At 44.1% G+C, this 24,527-nt stretch overlaps 2 protein-coding genes across 3 annotated transcripts in view; one reads left to right on the plus strand and one right to left on the minus strand.

The window, feature by feature from the left end:
* The first annotated feature begins 926 nt into the window (after positions 1-926).
* Positions 927-7,648, plus strand: lipc (lipase C, hepatic type). Its single transcript, XM_003228083.4, has 9 exons — positions 927-1,064; positions 2,730-2,923; positions 3,040-3,219; positions 3,338-3,455; positions 3,802-4,035; positions 4,207-4,449; positions 5,464-5,584; positions 6,309-6,527; positions 7,387-7,648. The coding sequence occupies exons 1-9, from the start codon at positions 977-979 to the stop codon at positions 7,484-7,486; spliced, it is 1,497 nt and encodes a 498-aa protein (XP_003228131.3). The 5' UTR covers positions 927-976; the 3' UTR covers positions 7,487-7,648.
* Positions 7,649-11,234: 3,586 nt separating this feature from the next.
* Positions 11,235-24,527, minus strand: part of adam10 (ADAM metallopeptidase domain 10) — a 66,504-nt gene continuing 53,211 nt past the window's right edge. For both annotated transcript variants that reach the window (XM_062963301.1, XM_003228070.4), the window contains 12 exons: positions 21,766-21,869; positions 19,366-19,518; positions 17,454-17,546; positions 16,818-17,001; positions 15,018-15,181; positions 14,693-14,876; positions 14,383-14,533; positions 13,996-14,179; positions 13,049-13,157; positions 12,671-12,891; positions 12,279-12,405; positions 11,235-11,462 (listed from right to left, as the gene is read on the minus strand). In XM_062963301.1, coding sequence (XP_062819371.1) covers positions 11,368-11,462; positions 12,279-12,405; positions 12,671-12,891; positions 13,049-13,157; positions 13,996-14,179; positions 14,383-14,533; positions 14,693-14,876; positions 15,018-15,181; positions 16,818-17,001; positions 17,454-17,546; positions 19,366-19,518; positions 21,766-21,869 — 1,769 coding nt within the window. In that variant the 3' untranslated portion in view covers positions 11,235-11,367. The remainder of the gene's footprint in view (positions 11,463-12,278; positions 12,406-12,670; positions 12,892-13,048; positions 13,158-13,995; positions 14,180-14,382; positions 14,534-14,692; positions 14,877-15,017; positions 15,182-16,817; positions 17,002-17,453; positions 17,547-19,365; positions 19,519-21,765; positions 21,870-24,527) is intronic.

A 24,527-nucleotide genomic window follows, 5' to 3' on the forward strand; every position in this document is an offset into this window, starting at 1 on the left:
GGACTGTGTGATGTATTTTCGGATGATGATGCAGATCCCAGTAGGGTGGCCTTTTGCAGTTGGCAGATCGTAATTTTGTCAATATCTATTGTTTCCAAATGCTGGCTGAGATCTTTATTATTATTATTATTATTATTATTATTATTATTATTATTATTATTATTTTATTATGACACAGCAAACAAGATAGATATGCTGGATTTCGTGTCACAAAATCACAAGTCGAACACTTCCCAAGCGTTTAGGACTGTGTGATGTATTTTCGGATGATGCGCGAAGATCCCAGTCGGGTGGCCTTTTGCAATTGGCAGATCGTAATTTTGTTTCCAAATGCCAGCTGAGATCTTTTGGCACGGCACCAGTTTTTATTATTATTATTATTATTATTATTATTATTATTATTATTATTATTATTATTATTATTTAATTCTACAGTGTAGATGCAGCCTTATAGGTTCTTTAAAGTTAAGACCAAAACGTGGATCAGATTCAGCACATGGCTCTGACATCATCATCATCATCATCATCATAATTGTTGTTGTTGTTGTTGTTGTTGTTGTTATCCCACTTCGTTCTCTTACGGGAGACTCAAAGCAGGCCCCTTCCCCTCTGGCTCCTCTGTTCGGACTATAACCCAAAACGGGCCGGATCCCTCCAGTTCTGGTCTTAGCTCTGTGTCAATGTCCTTAAGCAACAACCAGGCGGTTATTTCCTGCCACCCCTTTTTGCAATATTTTCAAAGGAAGGCCAACCCAAAGGGAGCGGTGCATCAAGCATTACAGATATACCATATAGAATGTGTGTGTGTGTGTGTGTGTCTTTGGAGGAATGGGACTGGGTTGGGGCTTCCTTTGGGAAATCTGGACTTTCTCTGCAGGGTTAATGATTAGCGCTTGACCGGCTGTGCACTGCTGACCCGCCGGGTCCCTCTGCCTGGGCCACTCGCCCGCTCTCCTTCCACTGGGACCAGGCCAGCATGAGGGGCGCCGCGTGGGTCCTGCTCGCCACCTTCGTGGCCGCCTGCCTGGCCGGACAAGGGGGTCCTCACGCCAGGAAGAGCAAAGGTCAGCAAAGGGGTCACATTGAGGGAAGCGGGATAATACCATTATTTCTATTCCCTGAAATACACAGACAGCCATCTGTCGGGAGGGCCCTGGTTGTGCCTCCCTGCCTGGCAGAATGGGGTTGGACTAGATGGCCCTTGGGGTGCCTTCTGTCTGACACTAAGATGCCATCTATCTACCTCTTTTTCTTATGGGGTTGGACTGGATGGCCTTTGGGGGTCCCTTCCAACTCTAGGATTCTATCTATCATCTATCTATTATTCTATCTATCTATCTTTCTATCTATTATTATTCTATCTATCTATCTATCTATCTATCATCTATCTATCTATCTATCTTATGGCACTTGGACTGGATGGCCTTTGGGGGTCCCTTCCAACTCTAGGATTTTATCTATCATCTATCTATCTATCTATCTATCTATCTATCTATCTATCTATCTATCTATCTATCTATCTATCTATTATTCTATCTATCTATCTATCTATTATTCTATCTATCTATCTATCTATCTATCTATCTATCTATCTATCTATCTATTATTCTATCTATCTATCTATCTATCTATCTATCTATCTATCTATCTATCTATCTATTATTCTATCTATCTATCTATCTATCTATCTATCTATCTATCTATCTATCTATCTATTATTCTATCTATTTATCTATCTATCTATCTATCTATCTATCATCTATCTATCTATCTATCTATCTATCTATCTATCTATCTGTCTATCTGTCTATATCTATCTTCCTATCTATCTATCTATCTATCTATCTATCTATCATCTATCTATCTATCTATCTATCTTATGGCGCTTGGACTGGATGGCCTTTGGGGGTCCCTTCCAACTCTAGGATTCTATCTATCATCTATCTATCTATCTATCTATCTATCTATCTATCTATCTATCTATCTATCTATCTATTATTCTATCTATTTATCTATCTATCTATCTTCCTATCTATCTATCTATCTATCTATCTATCTATCTATCTATCTATCTATCTATCTATCTATCTATTATTCTATCTATCTATCTATCTATCTATCTATCTATCTATTATTCTATCTATCTATTATTCTATTTATCTATCTATCTATCTTCCTATCTATCTATCTATCTATCTATCTATCTATCTATCTATCTATTATTCTATCTATCTATCTATCTATCTATCTATCTATCTATCTATCTATCTATCTATTATTCTATCTATCTATCTTTCTATCTATTATTATTCTATCTATCTATCTATCTATCTATCTATCTATCTATCTATCTATCTATCTATCTTCCTATCTATCTATCTATCTATCTATCTATCTATCTATCTATCTATCTATCTATCTAGTATTCTATCTATCTATCTATCTATCTATCTATCTATCTATCTATCTATCTATCTATCTATCTATCTATCTATCTATTATTCTATCTATCTTCCTATCTATCTATCTATCTATCTATCTATCTATCTATCTATCTATCTATCTATCTATCTATCTATCTATCTATCTATCTATCATGGCGCTTGGACTGGATGCCCTTTGGGGGTCCCTTCCAGCTCTAGGGCCCCCTCTGTCCCTGTCCCTAATGGGGTGGGGTTGGGTGGCCCTTTGCGGCCTCTGAGCCCCCCCCCCCCCGGTTGTCCTTGCAGAGCCCCCGCTGGGGCCGGGGTGGCGGAGGGCGGAGGGGCCGCGCCCGGGCCTGGAGACCCGGTTCCTGCTCTTCTGGGACCGGGCGGAGGACGTGGGCGGCTGCTGCCTGGTGGAGTTCCCGGCCCCGGACACCCTGCGCTCCTGCCGCTTCAACGCCTCCTTCCCGCTGGTGATGATCGTCCACGGCTGGTCGGTGAGAGCCGGGGGTCTGGGACACCGCCGTGGGGGGGGGCATGGGTCTCGTTTTGGGGAAACTGTGTCCTAACCCCGCGCATCATGCTCGGGTGCGTGGTTCTCCTTCCGGCGCAGGTGGACGGGAGGCTCGAGGGCTGGATCTGGAAGCTGGCCGAGGCGCTGAAGGCGCACCAGCCGCACACCAACGTGGTCATCGCCGACTGGCTGTCTCTGGCGCACGCGCATTACCCCATCGCGGTGCAGAACACGCGGGACATCGGGCAGGAGATCGCCCAGTTCCTCAAGTGGCTGGAGGTGAGAGACGGGCCAGGCACATATCGCATGGACTCGAGTCTCGTGCGCCGTTGGATCTCATGCGCAGCTCCGTGCCCCGTTCCGTAATTCCCGACTCCGGTTGTGCTCCTTTTCTCAGGAATCTGTGGGGTTTTCCCGAAGCAACGCTCACCTGATCGGCTACAGCCTTGGAGCCCATGTGGCGGGATTTGCCGGAAGCTCAATCGGCGGCGCAAAGAAGATCGGGCGCATCACAGGTACGGGGAGAACACTTCTGCTGCCATGCTGGCAAAAACCTTTGCATCGCAATGGGATCATAAACAGTAGAGTCAGGTTCTCGGAAGGAGAGGATCCTTTGGTCACGAGGACGAGGTCAGTTAACGCATTAATGCTCAAGAGCGGGCATGGGCAACCTTTGGCTCTCCAGGTGTTTTGGACTCCAACTCTATAATTCCAAAATGGTGGGAGTTAGAGTCCAAAACACCTGGAGGAAGGGCCACAGGTTGCCCATGTCTTCTCAAGAGTGACCAACAGGCTTTGTGAAGGAACCACCTCACCATCTCGCCTGCAAACGCACTGAGCCCATGCGTTTTGTGTGGCCAGGCCTGGACCCGGCGGGGCCGCTCTTTGAGGGCATGTCGGCCACGGACCGGCTCTCTCCGGACGACGCGGAGTTTGTGGACGCGGTGCACACCTTCACCCAGCAGCAGATGGGCCTGAGCGTGGGCATCGCGCAGCCCGTGGCGCACTTCGACTTCTACCCCAACGGAGGGGCCTTCCAGCCCGGGTGCCACTTCCGCCACGTCTACAGCCACATCGTCCAGTACGGCATCACCGGTAGGAATCACCGCCCCACCTCTACCGATCATTAGGATCTTCCAGAGAGACCCTTCTCTCGTTGCCGCCACTGCCGTCACAAACATGGTTGGTGGTGATGAGAGAGGGCCTCCTCGGCGTGCGCCCCGGCCCGCTGGAACCCCTTCTTCCTTGCGCTCCCCCCCCCCGCAGGCCTGGCGCAGACGGTGAAGTGCGCCCACGAGCGCTCGGTGCACCTCTTCATCGACTCCTTGCGCCACGAGGACAAGCGCATGACGGGCTTCTGGTGCAAGGACATGCAGACCTTCGACAAGGGCCGCTGCCTCCGCTGCCGGGGCCACCGCTGCAACACCCTGGGCTTCCACGTCCGCAAGGCCCGGCTGCCCGAGAGCAGGAGGCTCTTCCTCAAGACCCAGGCCAGGGAGCCCTTCAAAGGTCGGCGCATGGGCGGGAGGGGAGCCTCCTTCGGTGTTCGGTCCATCCCGGAAGGGGGCGGGGGTGGTCGGCTCGGCATTCCTCACGGATCTGCCACACTTTCCAAGGGGAAAAGGGTCTCCTTAGGGAGAACTTTGTCATTCAGCCAAGAGTTGCGGATGTTGTTTATTCTTTTCCACAGTTGTTTATACCAGGCTAGTGATGTCAGCCGTTTCCCCCATTGTCTCTTTTCATGTCACATGTTAATCAAACTTAGGTAAACAGTGAGCTGGGCTTGACGGTCGGGTGCTCACCCCAACCAGGCTTCGAACTGTCCACCTTTGAGTTAGTAGATCTTATTACTGCTGGTGATTTGCCAGCTGTGCTAAATGGATCCGTGGGATCCACCAAAGTGTCCCAATCCTATCGCCGTGCCCAAGGAGGGCAAAACCATTGGACCAGTGGGCTTCACCAATTCAATGGGTTCTTGCTAGGATTTATACCGGGCCCATTTCCTGTGGCCCCGAACGGGTCAAACCCATGAAAGCAATGGGCCCAGAAGTTGCTCATTTGGCCTCCTCCCAATGGCCTTCATGGGGCAGCTTCCGTGGCACTGCCTTCAAAAGGAAAGGCCTCTTTCGCTTCCCGAAAGGTCAAAAACACAGCGGACAAGAGCCGCCTTTCATGGCAGACGATGGGAGAGAACACTGCGGGTATTATTTCAGGCTCCATCAAGTGACCGGCAATGGTTTCCCCTTAAAATGGTGCAAAAAATCACGCGGAAAACCACAGGCCAGGAGAACAAAAAGAGCACAAAATCCAAATGCAGATATAAATACAGTTTTCTCAGGAAATGACATGTATGACCCAGGAACAAAAGTCATGTTGTATTGTGTCCTCCTTGTTGGTAGACCTTTCCTGTTGCAGGACGTGTCCCGCTTTCTGCCCCTCTTGAGCGGGACGTGGGGGTCTCCGGGGGGGAGGGAGAGGGGTGCCACGGACCACGCGTGTTGACCCCGTGTCTCTTTCCCGCAGTCTATCACTACCAGTTCAAGATCCATTTCGTGAACGAGTTCCGCCCAAAGCAGATCGACCCGACGTTCACCATTTCTCTGACGGGGAGCAGGGGAGACGTGGAAGACCTCTCCATCACCCTGTGAGCCCCTCACTCTCTTCTTTGGGGGTCTTTTCCAGCTTTAAGATTCTATTTATCTTCTAAGGTTGGACTAGATGATCTTTGGGATCCGTTCTAGCTCTAGGATTCTATCTTCTAAGGTTGGACTGGATGGCCTTTGGGGTATGTTGGGTAAGCTTGCCAAGCTTGATCCAGATCCATCATTGTTTGGGTTCACAGTGCTGAGAGTGGTGAACTACAACTCCCAGATTTCAAGTTCAAATCCCCCAAACCCTACCAGTATTCAATGTTGGGTCTATGTGGCACGTTTGGCCCAGATCCATTATCAACTGGGTTCAATGTGCTCTCTGGATGTTGGTGAACTATAGCTCCCAGAATCCAAGGTCTATTCTCCCCAAACCCTTCCAGTATGTTCTGTTGGTCATGTGGGGTCTGTATGGAAAGTTTGGTCCAGATACGTAGTTGGTGGGAGATATAGTGTGCTCTGGAAGTGGGGGCCATCTTGGAAAATACATCCATATATACATTGATTTTCAAAAATTGTGGGAGTTGAAGTCCCAAATACCTGGAGGGCCAAAGTTGGCCCAGGCCTGATAAGAGATCTATTGGACATGCTTGTAGCCGTTCCCTTGGTGTCTTGCGACGTCTGCTGAGATGACCACGCAACTCAATGAGCACGCACTCCGTTTGTGGCCACGCTTGACCCCGGGGGTCCCGCCCCCCTTCTCCGCTTTTCTCCACGAAGGGTCGAGGGCATCACGGGGAACAAGACCTACACGTTCCTGGTGCCGCTGGAGACGGACCTCGGGGAGCTGATGATGATCAAGCTGAAGTGGGAGGGGATCGCCATCTGGGAGAACATCTGGAACACCGTCCAGACCATCATCCCCTGGGGCAAAGGCGACCGCCGGGCGGGCCTCATCGTCAAGACCATCCGGGTCAAGGCGGGGGAGACGCAGCAGAAGTAAGGGCAGCACCCGAACCCCCCCAAAAAACCCCTTTTTGTAAAGAAAATTATCCTACAAAAATTTGTGCAGAAAATAAATTTTTGTGTGCACAGAAAGCTCTTTGCATGCAGAAAATTGAGATATTTTGTGTGCTCAAAAAACCCTTTGTGTGCAGAAAATGATTCTACAAAGAACTGTGCAGAAAACATTTTTTGTGTCTGCGTGCCGAAAACACCCCTTTGTGTGCAGAAAATAATATTGAGGCTTTTAATGTAAAACAATCCCAGGTAAATATTGCAAAGAAAAATGATCCTATGTTAATTTTACATAGCCCAAAACCGCAAAGATTTTCATCAGTACATATTTATTATAATATTACTAGCTGTGCCCGGCCACGCGTTGCTGTGGCAAAGTGGTGGTGGTATTGGTTAAAAATTGTTGTGTAATTTTTGACGTTATTTGCATTTTTAAATTAATTTATTGTAAGTTATATTTTTATTTATTATATTTTATTATTTTCTTGTATTATTTGTAGTTATTTTCTGTTATTATAGTATTTTATTGTATCAATTTTTTAGTGTTTTTTATTATTTTTATTGGGTTGCTAGGAGACAAAGTTGGAGGAGCTTAGCCTTCTAACTGGCAGCAATTGGATAAAAGCAATTATTCCTCTCTCTAATTAGGACTTTATTTTTATTTTCTTTTTGTTGTATCAACCTAGAGGCGTGGATGATGGGTTGTGTTGTCAAATTTCGAGGTTGGGGGGCCTGTAGTTTTGTTGTTTTGTGGGTCGCCATGATGCCATCACTCTTTTATATATATAGATTTTGTATACTTTGTCTTTTCATTATATCTCCGTCTTCCTTCTGTTTCTAGGATGACCTTCTGTTCGCAAACGGTGGACGATTTGCGCCTGTATCCCGGCCAGGAGAAGATGTTCGTCCGGTGCGAGCAGCTCCGCAAGGCCCAGAGATAAGGCCGAATCCGCCAAGAGCCCTTCCAAGCCTTGGCCTTCTCCTCTTTTTTGTTATTTCTTTCCATAAGCAGACATGGGAAAGGTATAGGTATCCAAACGTACAAGGACCAATGTCTATCCAAGAAAAGTCTGATTCAGGAGAAATAAAGCAACTTAAAAAGAGGGATTGAGTTGGCCCTAATGTGTTGTGTTTTTAACAGGCCGAGTCATACCAAACAGGTATCTATCCATCTATCTATCTCTCTCTCATCCATATCTATCAGTCTATTCGTCTCTCTCTCACCCAAACCTATGTCTATCATTTTAATCTACCCATCTATGATCTCCCTCACCCATATCTACCAGTCTATTACTCTCTCATCCAGATCTGTATCATTTTCATCTATCTGTCCATCATTTCTCTGGCCATGGAAAGTGCTATCGCTCCACCTTCCATGCTGAAGAGCTTCCTCCCAATTGATGTCCTTATAAGCGCCTTTATTACCTCCCCGCTAAAAGCGGTACCTATTTATCTACTCGCATTTCTGCTTTCGACTTGCTAGGTGGGCAGGCGATCCGGGGCAGACTTTTGAGAAATAAAAGTCGATTATTTCGGCTCTTTTTTTTTCTCATCAGATCTATTTATTAATGCATTTTTCAAGTTTCAAAAAAAACCTTACATTTGTTTGCACAATACTTTCATTTATTTTATTTTTTTTGCAACTTTTTTTTAGTAAAATTTTTTCCAAAAGTGAAACCAAAAAAAAAAAGAAACAAAAAAACAAACAAAAAAAACAAGAAGAATAAGAGAGATACTGTATAAAACACAGTGGACATTAAACTGACAGTAGTATTAGATCGCAATCATTTGCCTTGATTTTCCTGTTTTTGTTTGAACCACGTCTTGACTTGTCTGTAGTGGAGAGTTCAGTGCACTTTTTCTGTTTTTGTTTTCCTCTTTGCGGAAAAAAGAAAGAAACAGTAAACCTAGGACGCCGCCCCCTCCCTCCCTCCCCCCCTCAAATAGTCATCATAATCAATCAATAATAATAATAAAAACAGGGTAGCCAGAACCCTTGAGCCACAGGATAATAACATGACAAGCAAGGAATTTACATCTGTCCCGAGATCGACTGCTTCGTTCCGTCGCAATAAAAGCCACCGATTTAGAAATGCAAATATCTCTGCGCAGCTTGAACGGAGGGACCCAAGAAACAGATCCCCCCAAACGTGTCTTTCAAAGGGTCGGAAAGCGTTTCTCTGACAGTTCGGATGCTTCCGAAGACGTATGTATAGAGTCAGTCCGTGGGTCCGGAAGAGAGGGAGAGAAGGCCGGTCCGTGTACAAAAGCCGCCCCGAAACCCGGTCGGTACAAAAAAAAGCTGCGCTGTTTTCGTTGTGGAAAAAAGAGTCTGTCGCTGTACAAGTTTTACAAGGAAAGAGATTCCCCTTTTTATATTCTTGTTTTGCTTAAAACAATTATATATTTATTTATTTTTTGGCCTCGCTGGCTTTGCTTTTAAGAGAATGCGTGTGTAAACCTTAAGACTCTTGGAAAAAAGGGGGGACGGAAAAAAGGAAAGAGTCCCTCCCCCCAAATAATAATCAAGAACCATAGAAGGGGGAACTGCCCTGTGGCGCAATCTGAATCCTTGAGCGAAGCCCCAAGTCCTCTTCGCTATTTGCTGCGCAATAATAATCATAACAATAATATGGCAAGGCCCCGATAATGCCCTCTCCCGTTTCCTGCATAGCAGTTAAGCACACTCGCTAGGTCTCCCGCTATTCCTTCTAGTCAAAAAGAAATGCCAATTATATATATATACATATACATACACTTGTAAGAAAAGTTTGGGGGTGAATCTTGTGCTGTTTGAGCTTCCTGACTTCTCAGTTTCGTTTGCAAATAACGTAGTGGTCTTTACCTCTCTCTCTCGATTACGTAAACGCCATTTGCAAATAATGCAGCGGTCCTTACCACTCTTGATTCCAAGGCCTGTTTGCAAAGAATGCAGGGGTTCTTACCGCTTTTAAGTAAAAGCCATTTGCAAACAATGCTGCATGCCTCACCTCTCTCTGATCTAAGGGCCAGCTGCAAATAATGCAACGGTTGTAACCTCTTTTATATAAGCACCATTTGCAAATAACGCAGCCACCCTTGCTTCCCTCTCATATTAAGGCCCATTTGCAAATAATGCAGCAGTTCTTATCTCTCTTTAATGTTGCATTCTTATCTCTCTTTTATGCAAAAGCCATTTGCAAATAATGCTGCATTCCTGACCTCCCTTTTATCCAAGGCCCATTTGCAAATAATGCAGCAGTTCTTATCTCTCCGTAATGTTGCAGCCTTTACCTTTCTTCTATGCAAAAGCCGTTTGCAAATAATGCAATGGTCCTTTCCTCTCTTATCGAAGGCCCATGTGCAAATAATGCACCTCTTTTAGGTAAATTCCATTTGCAAACAATGCAACGGTCCTTTCCTCCCTTTGATCTAAATGCTGTTTGCAAATAATGCAGTGGCCTTACCTCTTTTATGTAAATGCTATTTGCAAATAACGCTGCAGTCCTTACCTCTCTTTTATGTAAACGCCATTTGCAAACAATGCTGTGGCCCTGACTCCTCTTTCATTCAAGGGCCGTTTTGCAAACAACGCAACTTTTCGATTTTTAGTGGTTATCCTTACAAAAAAAAGAAAGAAGCAAAGCAGACAATTATCCTGCTGAAAATAAGGAAAAGAACTATGACTGGGAAGTCCCGTGTTAAATGAAAGCAGAGTAAGACACACACACAAAGAGAGCTTTCCGTCTCCTTCCCAAACGTGCCCGATGACCGCGTAAAAATTAAGACGTATCCCCAGAGCGTCACTGGAAAAAAAAGCAAGCCAGCCACAACCTTTTGAGAAAAATAGAAACACAGGCTTATCTTTCTAACAGAAAAATATATCGATATCGTTGGTCGTAGAAGAGAACGATGCCGGGAATTAGTTGTCTCTTGATTAAAAAGCAAGGTGGATGCATTGAATACGGGAAAGGGATGGCGGTTGCGGCTGTTTTTCCGCCGTTTCTGAAGGCATGGAATGAGGCGGAAGAAAAGCCTGACGATGCAAAAGGAAGCCTTACGGTGCACCCAGAAGCGGGCAATAATAATAACAATAATAATAATAATACAGGTCACATTGTGTTTGCTTTTGAAATAAAACAGAGGGAAAGGGCCGGATGGGATTCCCAAGGATCCAAAAGCCGGACACGCCATCAACCTCGGTGTTTATATCCTGAGTAGGTCGGTCGGTCGGTCACATCGCGAAAGGGTTGTCGCACAAGGAAAACCCATCCCCATGGCAATCCTCTTTTTACCATTGCACACAGAAAAGGAAAGAAGGGACATGAGAAAGAACAACGGTCTGCATATTACCAATTACGTCCCCCCCCCCCCCCCCCCCAGTTCCCGTTCTGTACATTGGCCCAAAACCGGCAATGTCTCCAATGCTGAGGCGGTCCCGCTTCTGAGCCTTTGGGCAGTTGGAAAATAGGAACTTTTACATCTCAAAGGAGGGAGGAGAAGAAAAGGCAACCGCGAAGAAGAGACGAAGGAGGGAGGGAAGGAAGGAAGGAAGGAGGGGTGGAGACGGCAGGTCCAGTCCCAAAGGAGAGCCTCGCAATCGGACCTGGCTTCTGGCGCTCCCCGGGTCGGGTCGGGTCGGGTGAGGGCCTGAGCTCCCCTCCTCCTCCTCCTCCTCCCTCCGTGGTTCTGGAAAGCCAGACCCGGGACCAGCGTCACGACGGCTTAGCATCGGTTTCTCTTTGGAGCGAAATTTTTCCCACTGTAGGCACTAGGAAGAACCAAGGCAAAAAAATTAAGAAAGAAAAAATCCGGAAGAGAACGCCACCCCGAAGCCCCTGGCCTAGCGCCGCATGTGCCCCATCTGGTAGCTCTCCCGCGGCCGCTGGCGGGGAGGGGGCTGTGCCGCCGGAGGGGGCCTCCGCCGCTTCAAGGTGCCTGCAGCGGAAACACAAACACACACACACAGGGTTGGAATCAGAAAAACAACAGGCGCGAACGGCTACATTGGCAAATGCTGAGGCTAACAGCTGGAGCTCGCCCTGCTCCCTGGATTTGAACAGCCAACCTTTCCGTCAGGAAGTTCAGCAGCTCAGCAGTTTCATCCACTGCACCACCAGGGGCTCCAATAATAATAATAATAATAATAATAATAATAATAATAATAATAATAATAATTTATTACAAGATTTATATCCTGCCCTTCTCACCCGAGAGGGGATTCAGGGCGGCTTACAATAAACACACATATAAAAATTACACAATACACTATAAATCAGATTAAAAATTATTAACTTACATCAACATTCATAAAAACATTCTAAAATGCAAATGGGCGTGCTCAAGTTCAAAAGACTGGGTCTGTCCATTGAGTTCTGGCGTACAAATAATAATTAGCGCTGCTGATTCTTATTCGAAATTATGGTATTATAAGAATAATAATACCATATGTTTATACAGTACACACACAGAGCTTTTCAGTAAACATGCCAGAATAATAATAATAATAATAATAATAATAATAATAATAATAATAATAATAATAATAATTTACCTGCCTCTCCTTACAACATAGTTAAAATACATCCATAAAAGCACATATTAAAGCATACACATTAAGGGGAAAAGGAAGAACACAGTCAGAGGAGAGCTCGGTGAGAGAGCCCCTTACCCAACAATTTCCACCACCACCCCCCCAGCAAATATTTTAAATATTCAATTTGCCCAATTATCTATCTATCTATCTATACCGACCTGGGAGCGGCTTGGGGGGCGGCAGCTTGGGGTTGCTGCTGGGTGTGTGGACGCTGCAGATCTTGATGAAGCCGGCCATGAGCATGATCAGGGCGATGCCCATCAGCAGGACGGCCCACCAGTGCGCCTGGAAGCAGAGGGGACACATCAAGGGAAGCCATGGAAACGAGGGAATTTGGGTTTCGTATGTGATGTATGTGGGGCATCCAGCGGCACGCTCGAAACCCCACAGACCTCACAACCTCTGAGGATGCCTGCCATAGATGTGGGTGAAACTTCAGGAGAGAATGCTTCTGGAATATGACCACAGAGCCCAGAACAATCACAGCCACCCAAATAAACCCAGGAGTGTTTTGCAAGCCGGTGTTTGTCTATGAAGCCCGGAGACATACCACGATCCACTCGGCGATGTTCTCGTAGAGCTCGGGGTTGAAGATGGCCTTCTTGAGCCGGGCCAGGGGCCCGTCGGCGTCCACCAGGCGGCAGCGCATGAAGACGTCGCAGTAGCCCTTGAAGTCGTTGCAGGGCGAGCCCGGCTGGAGCGTGATGGTCTTGTGCTGGAAGAACTCCTTCCACACGTCCGACCCGGTGCTGGCGCACGTCTCCGGCCGCACTGCGCGCATCACAGGGAGGAAAGCAAGAAGGCAAGAGGGTCACCACCAGGTTTCAGCATCTGAATGGCTAGGGAAGAGGGAGCAAGGCTTCCCTGGAGACTGGGACTCAAAGGAGGGCGAGAGGGACCCCTTGCTCCCGCATCCGGGCTGGCTTACTTTTCTTCATGCAGCAGACGTGGCAGAGCTCCTTGTCGTCCTTGGCGTCGGTGCTGGCGCACGTGCACTCCTCCAGCTGATACTTCTCGCAGATGGAGCCGGCGCATTGCTGAGAAGGAAGCACATCACCCTCAAACAAGTATCTTTCACTATAACAGCGGAACAGTGCTGTAGGCATTTTGACCTTCCTGGCGCAAAGAATGAACCCTTTTCTCAGTCCAGGAATGGCTCTTAATTGGGATCTCAAAGAACCCCTTTCAGGGAATCCAAAGGAGAAAAGGGAAGTTCTGTTGCTGCTCTACAGGGATATCACTCTATGCATAAATTATCATATTGATAGGATAATATAATGAAAAATAAAATATAATTTATAGTAATATAATAAAAATACCAACAAATAATATAAAAATTAATATAAAAATAATATAATGAAATATAAAAACTAAATAAAATAAAATAATAATATATAAAATATAATATTATTATAATATATAATATATATATATAATATATATAATACATAATAATAATAATAACAATAATAATAATTTTATTTTTATACCACGCCCCATCTCCCCAAGGGGACTCAGGGCGGCTTACATGGGGCCAAGCCCAGGCAATAAGCAATATAAAACTCAGCAATAAAAACAAAATCATAAACAAATAAAATCACATATACCAATAAACAATAAGCACCCTTTGATAAAAACCTGGGTTGGCTCCTAAAAAAGGGTAGTAACATAAATAATTATAATATGAAACAATAATTAAAATAATAGAATAAATATTAAAAAGTATATCATAATATTATTATAAAATAATATGACAAAAATATAATATTATAATAATAATCATAATATATTGGCTGCGTAATTCAGCATTAATGGAAGAGGCCATTAATGCTGAATTCTGCAGCTTTCCTCTTTGAGAAGAAGGCGGCTGCTTACCCCGTTGATGCAAACTTGTGTGTTCCTGTTGCAGTCGGTGAGGTTGGGCTTGGGCCGGGAGGTGGGGCAGAAGGAGGAGGTGCCGTTGCAGCGCCCCTCTTCCGCGCATTCCGAGTCGTTGCGGCATTTGGCCCCCAAACTCTTGAATTCGCAGAACGGGGTGCAGCAGGGGCCTTGGCTGGGGCTGCGGGAGGTAAAGGAGACGCCGGCGTTACAAACACCTGAGTCAAAGTTAAGAACAATGGGGCCGAGGCACCCGGAAGGGAGAGGAATCTATCCTTATTAAGAGAAATCTACTCCTGGAAGCATCGCTATTATCTGATTCGACGTCCCTCTCTCTGATGGGCAGCCAAAGCGGCAGTGGCAACGGGGTGGGCTCATGCGCACCTGCACTTCTTCCCGGGCCGGAGCTTGCACCGCTTGTCCTCCCCCTGGTTGGCGTCGAAGCAGCAGTCGTCTTTGCACTGGTCGCTGTATCCGCAGTCGCACTGCTCCCCGTCTTCCACCAGACCGTTCCCACAGATGGGCTGCCCCGATTCTGGAAAACAGCGCCACATGTGTGAACGCAGGCACACGGAGGATGTGGGCTGGAATCAGCAGGCAAATCCTTCCCAGCAACCAGTCCATGGTGGGTTTCAAATTCCTGGGAAAAGCCCTTCACCTCGAAGGGAGGGACCCCCTGAATCGGGGCACGTACCCACAAAACAGTTATTCCTCTTCTTCTCCAGGACTTGGCTGATGTTCCTGATGCTGCAGTTGGAGAACTTGTTGTTGTTCAGCTTGTCCCCGGACGTGGCCCTGGCGTACATGATGTAGTTCCCGTTCTCCTTCTGGCCCAGGTTCTTGGACTCTCCCGGAGTGCATTCGGTCCCAGAGTCGTGCTAAAGAAAGAGAGGAAGCATGGGGATGTTCAGCCTCATCGGCGCCTTTGACTGCGCCACGAATGAGCCCAGAGGAGAGTGCTGACCCCACTCGCAACACTGTTAATCCACTGCAGCATCGCAGAATCCACACTCACTCACCGGAGAGCCAAAATTATGTCCCACTTCGTGCGCAAAGGTGATGTGGGAGACCTTGGGGGGAACGTGGGAGCCGTAGTTCTGGACGGTGATGATGCCGGTGTTCAGGGACTTCTTCTTGCCGTCCGAGTAGAGCTTGCTCTTCTCGCAGATGCCGCCAGAGCTCCCTAGAAAGGAAATGGAAGATGTAAGGCGCTTTGAGTCCCTTTTTTTGGAGAGAAAAAGCAGGGTTGATAAAATAATAATATAGGTAACAACATAAATAAATAAACAATACAAATAATAATAATTAATAATATAATAATATATAGTATAAAATAACATGAATAACAATACATAGTATGTAATAATATAAATAACAATAACATAAAAATATAAATATATATCATTAATGTGTGTTTGCATATACATATATATGTAATGGAAGACATAAGGCGCTTTGAATCCCTTTTTGGAGAGAAAAAGCAGGGAAGAATAATAATATAGGTAACAACATAAATAATATAAATAATAACATAATTAATAATATAAATAACATATAGTATATAATAATATAATAATAATATAAAAAACAATAACATGAAAAGTGTATATATATATATATATATATATATGTATGTATATGTATATCTATATATATAAAAGGGTAATGGAATCACGGCACCGGACAAAACAACTAAACTAAATGCCCCACAACCTTGAAAATTGACAGCACAACCTCTCATCCATGCCTCTACGTTCATACAACAAAAAGAAAAGAAAAATAAAGTCCTAGCCACAGCAACGCGTGGCCGAGCACAGCTAGTATATATATATATGTGTGTGTGTGTATATATGTGTGTGTATACATATACATATAATAACAACAAGGAGCATGCCTTTGGTCCGCAGGTGTGGCTGTGGCTCTTAAAGGGCCGCCTTCCTCCCAAGTGTCTCCGAAATAGCATCCTGCTTTGCCTCCCTCCCCAAAGTGCTTAGCCTCAGAATATCTGCTTATCTCAGCAAGCCAAGTGAGTCATGCCTTCGGAGGATATTTACAGACATACTGTATGTACTTTGGGAAGTTTGGGCTGAAACCACAGAGACAAAAATACCGGTTTGAGACAAACCGCCAGGGACCGCAGGCCTCGAAAAGCCGTGCTTTTGAGACTGAGAGGGATGTGACCTGCCGACTCATGGAGGCCGGGCTACGTAAAAATAGAAGCAGCACAACTTCAGTTCAGAACTGCTTTTGAGCATATTTCTATTTTTATCTGTCTGTCTATCTATCCCAAAACTCCAGCTGGCAGCAGTGGAGACAAAAGTCTCTATCCGTACTTCAACCATATATTATGATATATTAACAGCTGCTTATTTCTAATATTGTTAATACTTATTTTAAAGTTTGTCTACTTTTAGGTTTTAAATGGTATCGATTTAGTTCTACCGTAAACTGCTTTGAGTCCCTTTTTTGGAGAGAAAATTTGGGTATAAAATAAGAAATAATAATAATAATAATAATAATAATAATAATAATAATAATAATTGTATTTATTACCTGCCTTTTTTTTATCCCTCAGGGAAGGGCACGGCATAGTTAAAATACAGCCATAAAAACACATATCAAAATACATGAAAACACGATAAGAAATGGTTGTGATTTTGAAATGCCTAGTTCAACTTGACCGGTTGTGATAAATATGTGTGGATTGAGTGAAATGGTACGAAATGGTCCAGGCAAACCTGGGCCCTCCAGGTGTTTTGGACTCCCACTCCCACCATTCCTCACAGCTTATCGCGAACAGTAAAGGGAGGCCCGCTTACCCGAAGGGGCTCCCACCCAGGCCAAGCCCAGAACCCCGTCGTCGAAGTCCCGGTCGGTGAAGACGTAGGCCAAGCAGTAGTCGTCGTGGTTCTGCTCCGAGTTGAGCTCCAGGAACTTCTCCACCCCGATGTTGGCAAAGCGGAACGGGTTGGAAGGGTCCTTGTCATCCTGGGTCGTGTTGATCTGGAAGAGCAAGGCCAGATCCATACTTTATTGTAACTGTACCACTGCACAACAAAATTAAATGTCTTGCCCAGCACACGCCACAAAACAGCACTCCCATCCCTCCACCACCACTGCACAGACCCCAATCAAGGAGGCCTAAAACCACTCTGACCACTCTAGCCTCCAAAATCCATTCACTAGGGTACTGTCATGATCTCTGATCTTTGACATCTCCGGACACAGACCAAGCGCTGACAAAGAACAGATGCCAGCCATAAAACAGGCCAGCCATAAAACCTCAATTACCCTCTGGTATGTGAGAGCCCCTATATAAATGTGCTACAGAGAAGATTCTGGTACTCTGTACAATAAAACCTGTTGGAATCTACCAGCGTGGGTCTTGGTGCTTTCTTCTGGTGGAAGACTTACCCACAGCACAACTAGAAGAAAAGAACCTAACAGGTACTTACCCTGATCCTTTTCACCATAAAACTGATGTTTCGGATTCCTGAGAAATCTGTCGACTGGTAGATGGTGTCAATCGCTTTGACGTGGCTGGAGATCTAAAGGAGAAGCAAGCAAAGGTGACTGTGGTTGGTACCACCCTCTCTGGGCACAAGACGCCCAATTTCCTTGGACGAAGCCTTGGCGACGGACAATCTGGACATTCAGAGCGGTCATTATGGCACACGCTTTGGCACACACACACTCTCCTCCTGAGAAGACGAATCGTATTTCTTTTGATGGTGGCTGACTCCACTACCCACTCCATTACCATATATATTATTTACTACTATCAGCTTTAGAACCCCCCCCCCCAACCAAAAGTGCATTATTAGGAAAACAATGCCTATTCTGCAACCAATCAGGAATGAGAAGCAGAACATGGCATGTGCATACATGAGTCTCCTTGTTGGAGAGAAAACCAGGGAAAACCATAAACATTTATACCCAGTAACATGCTATGCTATGCTATGAGCTCGCTCGCTCTCTCTCTCTCTCTCTCTCTCTCTCTCTCTCTCTATATATATATATAATATAATATAAAGTGATATATAATAATATATAATAATACTAGCTGTGCCCGGCCACGCGTTGCTGTGGCAAAGTATGGTGGTATGGGAAATAAAGTATTGAGGAATTGGTGGTAGTTAAGGTAAAGGGTCCCCTGGGCTGAGTGGGTTGCTAGGAGACCAAGTGAACAGAGGTTAGCCTTCTAACTGACAGCAATTGGATAAAAACAATTATTCCTCTCCCTCTAATTAGGACTTTATTTTTCTTTTCTTTTTGTTGTATCAACCTAGAGGCATGGATGAGGGGTTGTGCTGTCAATTTTCGAGGTTGTGGGGTGTTTACTTTTGTTGTTTTGTCCGCTGCCGTGATGCCATCACTCTTTTATATAAATAGATAATATATTGTCTCCTTGTTGAGAGAGAAAACCACAGTATAAATAAACATAAACATTTATACCCAGTAAAACACACACACACACATATATACAGTAGTTGTATATAATATACAATAACATATAATAATATAATATATTTCTATATACAGTAGAGTCTCACTTATCCAACACTCGCTTATCCAACATTCTGGATTATCCAACGCCTTTTTGTAGTCAATGTTTTCAATACATCGTGATATTTTGGTGCTAAATTCGTAAATACAGTAATTACTACGTAGCATTACTGCATATTGAACTACTTTTTCTGCCAAATTTGCTGTATAACATGATGTTTTGGTGCTTAATTTGTAAAATCATAACCTAATTTGATGTTTAATAGGCTTTTCCTTAATCTCTTCTTATTATCCAACATATTCGCTTATCCAACGTTCTGCCGGCCCGTTTATGTTGGATAAGTGAGACTCTACTGTACATATAATATTGATAACAATATTATAATGTAATACAATATGATAATAATACACTATTATAATGGTATACATGTAATATTACTAATAATATTGCAACATAGTGGAATAGTACAATATAGTAATATATAATGCTAATATTGTGCTATGCTAATAATATAATGTATTGATTTTTTAATGCCTTTTAAATTTATTTGTGTGTTTTTGTATTTGATATTATTGTATGTTGGTTTTATATCTGTAAGCCTCCCCGAGTCCCTCTGGGGAGATGGTGGTGGGGTACAAAAATAAAATTATTATTATTATTATTATTGTATGTGCATATAACTTGTAAGAAAATCCCCTTGTGGAGAGAAAAGCGGGGTATAAACAAACATAATAATGGTAATAATAATAGTAATATGTCAACAAGAGTTGTACCCTAACACAGCCTCTCACTCCATAGGAAAACTCCTTTCGCCGCTTTGGGAAGGGAAGGGGTCTCGGGAGGGCCGGGCAAGGTCTCACCTGCGCGATGACAGCTTCCCTCGTCCCGTAGTATCGGTAGAAGAGGTGGTCCGTCTGGATGTAGAGCTGGCAGGTGTTCTTCTCCGCTTGGGCCGCTCGCTTTTTTCTCAAGAGCTCCGGGATGGGCCCGCTGGGTTCTTCTTCTGAGGGCGGCTAAGGACACAAGCAAGTGGGCATTTCGACTTCCAGATTTCACGCAGGCGCGGGCCAACTTCGGCCCTCCCTCCAGGTGTTTTGGACTCCAACTCCCACAATTCCTAGCAGCCGGTAGGCTGCTAGGAATTGTGGGAGTTGGAGTCCAAAACACCTGGAGGGAGGGCCGAAGTTGGCCCGCGCCTGGTGTGACGGAAAAGCAAGAACCAAGTGGGCAGAAAGTGGGAGGAAAAACAGACACACGGCTTACTAATTTCTGCTGCAAAATGCCAAGGCGCCTTCCCTTGTCCCTGCTGCTACCTATGTGTCTGTTTCCTTCCCTGGACCGTCAATCGCGTTTGCCTCCAATTAATTTGGCACAGACCGGGTTTATCCAAGGACTCAGAGGAAGCAAAACAGCCCACGTTCCAATGAATAAGGACACGTTTCTGGCGTTGTCCTTACTCACTGGGAGGTGCTGCTGTGGTTTTTAATAACATATAATAATATATTGTATATAGATATAATGTTGACAGTAATATTATAATATAATACAATATAATACTAATAATAAAACAATATAATAATGTTTATTATATATTACACTAGCTGTGCCCGACCACGCGTTGCTGTGGCGTTGGTGAGAAATTGTTGAGGTAGTGGTGGTATTGAATGTCTGTTGTATGGTTGTTTTTATGTTTAGTATGCACACTGAAGTGGATTATATGGCAGTGTGGAGTCAAGATAATCCAGTTCAAAGCAGATAATATAAGATTCTAAATGGGTTATATAGATGTGGAAGGGCCTTGAGTCTACACTGCCATATAATCCAGTTAAAATCTGATAATCTGTAGAAGAGGCCTAAGTGAGGCCTAACTGTGCCTGTCCCCTGGGCTGAGTAGGTTGCTAGGAGACCAAGTGGGCGGAGCTTAGCATTCAAACTGGCAGCAATTGGATAAAAACTATTATTCCTCTCCCTGTAATTAGGACTTTATTTTTCTTTTCTTTTTGTTGTATCAACCTAGAGCCATGAATGATGGGTTGTGTTGTCAAATTTCGAGGTTGGGGGGCCTGTAGTTTTGTTGTTTTGTCCACTGCCCTGATGCCACCACTCTTTTATATATATAAATGTAATATTGCTAATAATATTACAGTATAGTGGTATAGTAGAATACAGTAATATATAATACTAATATTGTGCTATGCTAATAATATAATACATTGTAAGTACATATAATATGGATCACAATATTGTAATACAATATAATACTAATATTATTATAATATATATTACATGTAATATTACTAATAATATTACAACATAGTGGTATAGTAGAATACAGTACTGTTTCGGCAGGCTTTTGAGTTCTGTTATTGATGTTTTAAAAGGTGCTCTTAGGATGTTTTTAAGATGTTTTTAAAGATGTTTTTAAGATGTTTTTAAATTGTTGATTTTAGCCGGTTCTTGTAAGCCGCCCCGAGCCCTAGGGGAGTGGGGGACAAATAAGTTTGAAAAATAAATAAATAAATAATGCTAATATTGTGCTATGCTAATAATGTAATATATGTACATATAATTTCTAAGCCTTTGGGGTGAGAAGGACAGGATATCAATGTTGCAAATAAATAAATAAATAAATAAATAAACTTTTGAGATGTTTGCATGGATTTTAACTATGAAGTCTTTAATACTGTACTATTTAATCCTGCTTTAATGTTCACATATTGGTATAGTTTAAATTGCATGCTGACGGTTTTATGTCAAGCCCCTTTGAGTCTCCTTTGGGGGAGATAAAGCGGGGCATAAGTAATTAAATATAATAGTAATAATAATAGTATTTTAAATTGTATGCTGATTCTTTCATATCTTTGACTTACACTTAATATGTCCACTATTATTTATTATTTCCTGAGTATTATGATTTGCTTTCACAACATCAACTGCCTCTCTGAGGCTCCAGAGCAAAGAGGGGGAAGACAGGAAGACAGACAGCTTCATCATGTCTCCCGCAAAATCACTTGGGATGTTATCGTTTAACTTTTGATAGTGTGTCGTTATTTTGATTTGTTTGTTTTTAGGATGTGGTGCGAGGCAATGAAGCGGTTTAAACTGAAGTCTGTCTACCAGAGGGTCGGCAGTTGGCAGCTCCCACAGTTAGCCCTAGCTTCTGCCAACTTAGCAGTTCGAAAGCATGCAATGCGAGTAGATCAATAGGTACCGCCTTGGCAGGAAGGTAAAAAGGCGCTCCATAGGCATTGCATACATACCTGCTTTGTTGGCTCTTCGACACCGGTCATTTGGTACTTCATCATCCTTTCGAAGACGGAATGGTCAGCACAACCGCCCTGCGGCCCGTATTTATGTGGATATCCTAGAAGGCAAACCACAGGACTTGTACTGCATCTTACAATATATATCCTTTTTGGGTAGGCCTGGGTCAACTTTGACCCTCCAGGTGTTTTGGATTGCAACTCCAACAATTCCTGATAGCCGGTCCAAAACACCTGGAGGGCCGAAGTTGGCCCAGGTCGGTTCTAGGCTACAGCACAGACTTCAGGCACATCCAACATGGCAACACAAACATGAAGATGGACGCATCACATGGATTCCAGTTGTGAAGGAGCCAGCGCTTCAAGGTTTTGACCCATCTCCCTGCTTCTACACAGGTGAGTATTTATGTAAGCATTAGTAGTAGTACATAGTTTTAGTGACAAATTGTAAACTTGCATCTTATGTGTGATCTTTGTGTTTTGTGGATATATGCTTTAACATGTGCATTTTAAAGAATGTTTTAAAGATGAATGTGTGTTTTAGCAATGTTGTAACCCACCTCCAGCCACAAGGAGAGGCATGCACAAAATAATAATAACAATAACAACAATAATAATTATAATTATTATTTATGGCATCGATACTCTTAGTTACCCCTTCCCTCTTTTGCAAATGGGCAACGCTGTGACTTTATGAGCTTCCATAGCACCCCAGTATTAGAATTCCTACTCATGAGCAACTCTTGTGACAAAATACTGGACTCATTTAGAGCCTCTCGCAGTGTTATTTCACAGAAAACCCAGTGAAAATAATGTGCTGCGCTCCTCTGAGATAGGTGACAACTGTTTTTTGAGACATACTTCCGGACTGGCTAAAGAGAAGGAGGCCACCCCAGGCAAGGATGGTGCTTTGCCTCCCAAGCCGCCCTTTCTCCGACAATATGCCGGATGAGAGATGTATCCGAACGCCTGAGCCGATGTCCATAATCTCCTTTGGCCTTCCCATCCCTCTTTCAAACGAGAATGGCTAATTGGGGGCTGATAAACAGCTTATATTTAGGCAGCTTGTGTCTTCAACGCTTATCGACGTCCATGGATTCAGGCAGGATCAGGGCTGCTTTCGAAAATATATCCGTCTCCGAGTGAAACCGGCCCATAGAAGGCTGTGAATCAGGCAAGAAGTTGGGTGTCTTTCGCCCAACATTGGGGTCACCGTTCTCTCAGTGTCGGGCATATACCCCAAAAACGTGGGCCAAAAGTCTTCAATCATTTCAAGTGGGAAGCAAATAAACATTTTAGGTGAGTTATTATGATGGTGATGATGAGTTCTATTTAATTAACAGTTCAATTCATTGCACTGGCTGTAAAACGTGGCTGGCACGGCTTTACGCAGCTCCAAATGCCTGGCTCCGAGGAACCTTCCCGGGCATTTAGGACGCAGCTGGCTTTAGAGATCTGAGTTACCATTTCTCCCCATTTTTGGAAGAAATGAACAGGGCTTTTGATAGCGGCAGCTATTTAAAAAAGGATATGTGAAAGCACAGTCATGTGGCCATAGGCATGACTGAATGGAGTGCCATTACCCTCCCGCCGGAGCGAACGGTACCTATTGATCTACTCACATTCGCATGTTTTCAAACTGCTAGGTTGGCAGAAGCTGGGGCTAACAGCAGGAGCTCACCCCACTCCCCGGATTCAAACTGCCACCCTTTCAGTCAGCAAGTTCAGCAGCTCAGTGGTTTAACCTACTGCGCCATGTGGGGCTCCCAAAAAGTGGGGTTTGAATAATAATAATAATAATAATAATAATAATAATAATAATAATAATAGAACTGCTCTAAATGACCTAATCTTGACTGTTTCTTTTCCTAGGGCAGGATGTAAGAAAGACAAATATATCCCAACCATTATGAAGCAAGATAAAAAAAACTCTGATGTGTATCTTTGTGTGAAGGAATGACTCATGTTCAGTTTTTAGGAAGCCTTTAAGGATCTGCCGTTTAGCACCCAACATTAGCTGCAAAATGCCACCCCGCCCACCTATAATTTGTTATACAATGTGTATGGCATAGCTTTATATTTGCATTCCTCCTTCCTTCCGCTATCTATGTGTCAATGCGTGTCTGTACTAAATGGCCTGTCTCGGCAGGGCCACTTTCCCTGCAAAGTCCCATGTGCATCAATGGTGTTAAATGAACCCATAACCAAACCATGGGGCTCCGAGACAAAGGAATGGGTCTGAGAGGGAATCACTAGAAGGAGAGATCACTACGTCAGAAACAACGTATAGCACACAACAAAACCCAGGGAAAATACTCCCCATTTCCTACCACTGTTCAATGCTGATATAGTGGCAAAAGCCTAGGTTTTACTGCCAAAACTTTTCAGCCAGTCACGAAGTTTCAGTCCCTTTTGCGTTTTGCACCTGATTGAGACCACTCCTGTCAAAGGAGAAAAGCGTTAAGGAATCAACGCGTTCCAATAATTATCATCGCTGCTTCTATCAAAAGGCAGGGACGCAGATCAAGAGTGAGGAAGATCTGAAATACGTTAGCGTATTTCGAAACGGCGACAGAAGGGTTGACCCATCCGGCAGCAAGGCAGACAAAGGGCTTTGTGGGAAGCGAACAAGATGATCCCGACTTTCTTGCTGCTGAACGAACAGGCTTTTGTTTAAGTTCTGAATAAGACTCCATTGTGATGCTAAACATACGTCCCATTGTTGTGCCTGAAAGCCGCTAAACGCCTTTTCGTGCCAG

The sequence above is a fragment of the Anolis carolinensis genome, unplaced genomic scaffold (assembly GCF_035594765.1).
Source record: "Anolis carolinensis isolate JA03-04 unplaced genomic scaffold, rAnoCar3.1.pri scaffold_11, whole genome shotgun sequence".
Lineage (NCBI taxonomy): Eukaryota > Metazoa > Chordata > Lepidosauria > Squamata > Dactyloidae > Anolis > Anolis carolinensis.

Bases quoted from the DNA above. Each gene is read 5' to 3' on its own strand.
- lipc (XM_003228083.4), top strand. From the start codon at position 977: ATGAGGGGCGCCGCGTGGGTCCTGCTCGCCACCTTCGTGGCCGCCTGC. The intron at 1,065-2,729 runs GTCAGCAAAGGG...TTGTCCTTGCAG, and splicing joins TCACGCCAGGAAGAGCAAAG to AGCCCCCGCTGGGGCCGGGG. The intron at 6,528-7,386 runs GTAAGGGCAGCA...TTCTGTTTCTAG, and splicing joins GCGGGGGAGACGCAGCAGAA to GATGACCTTCTGTTCGCAAA.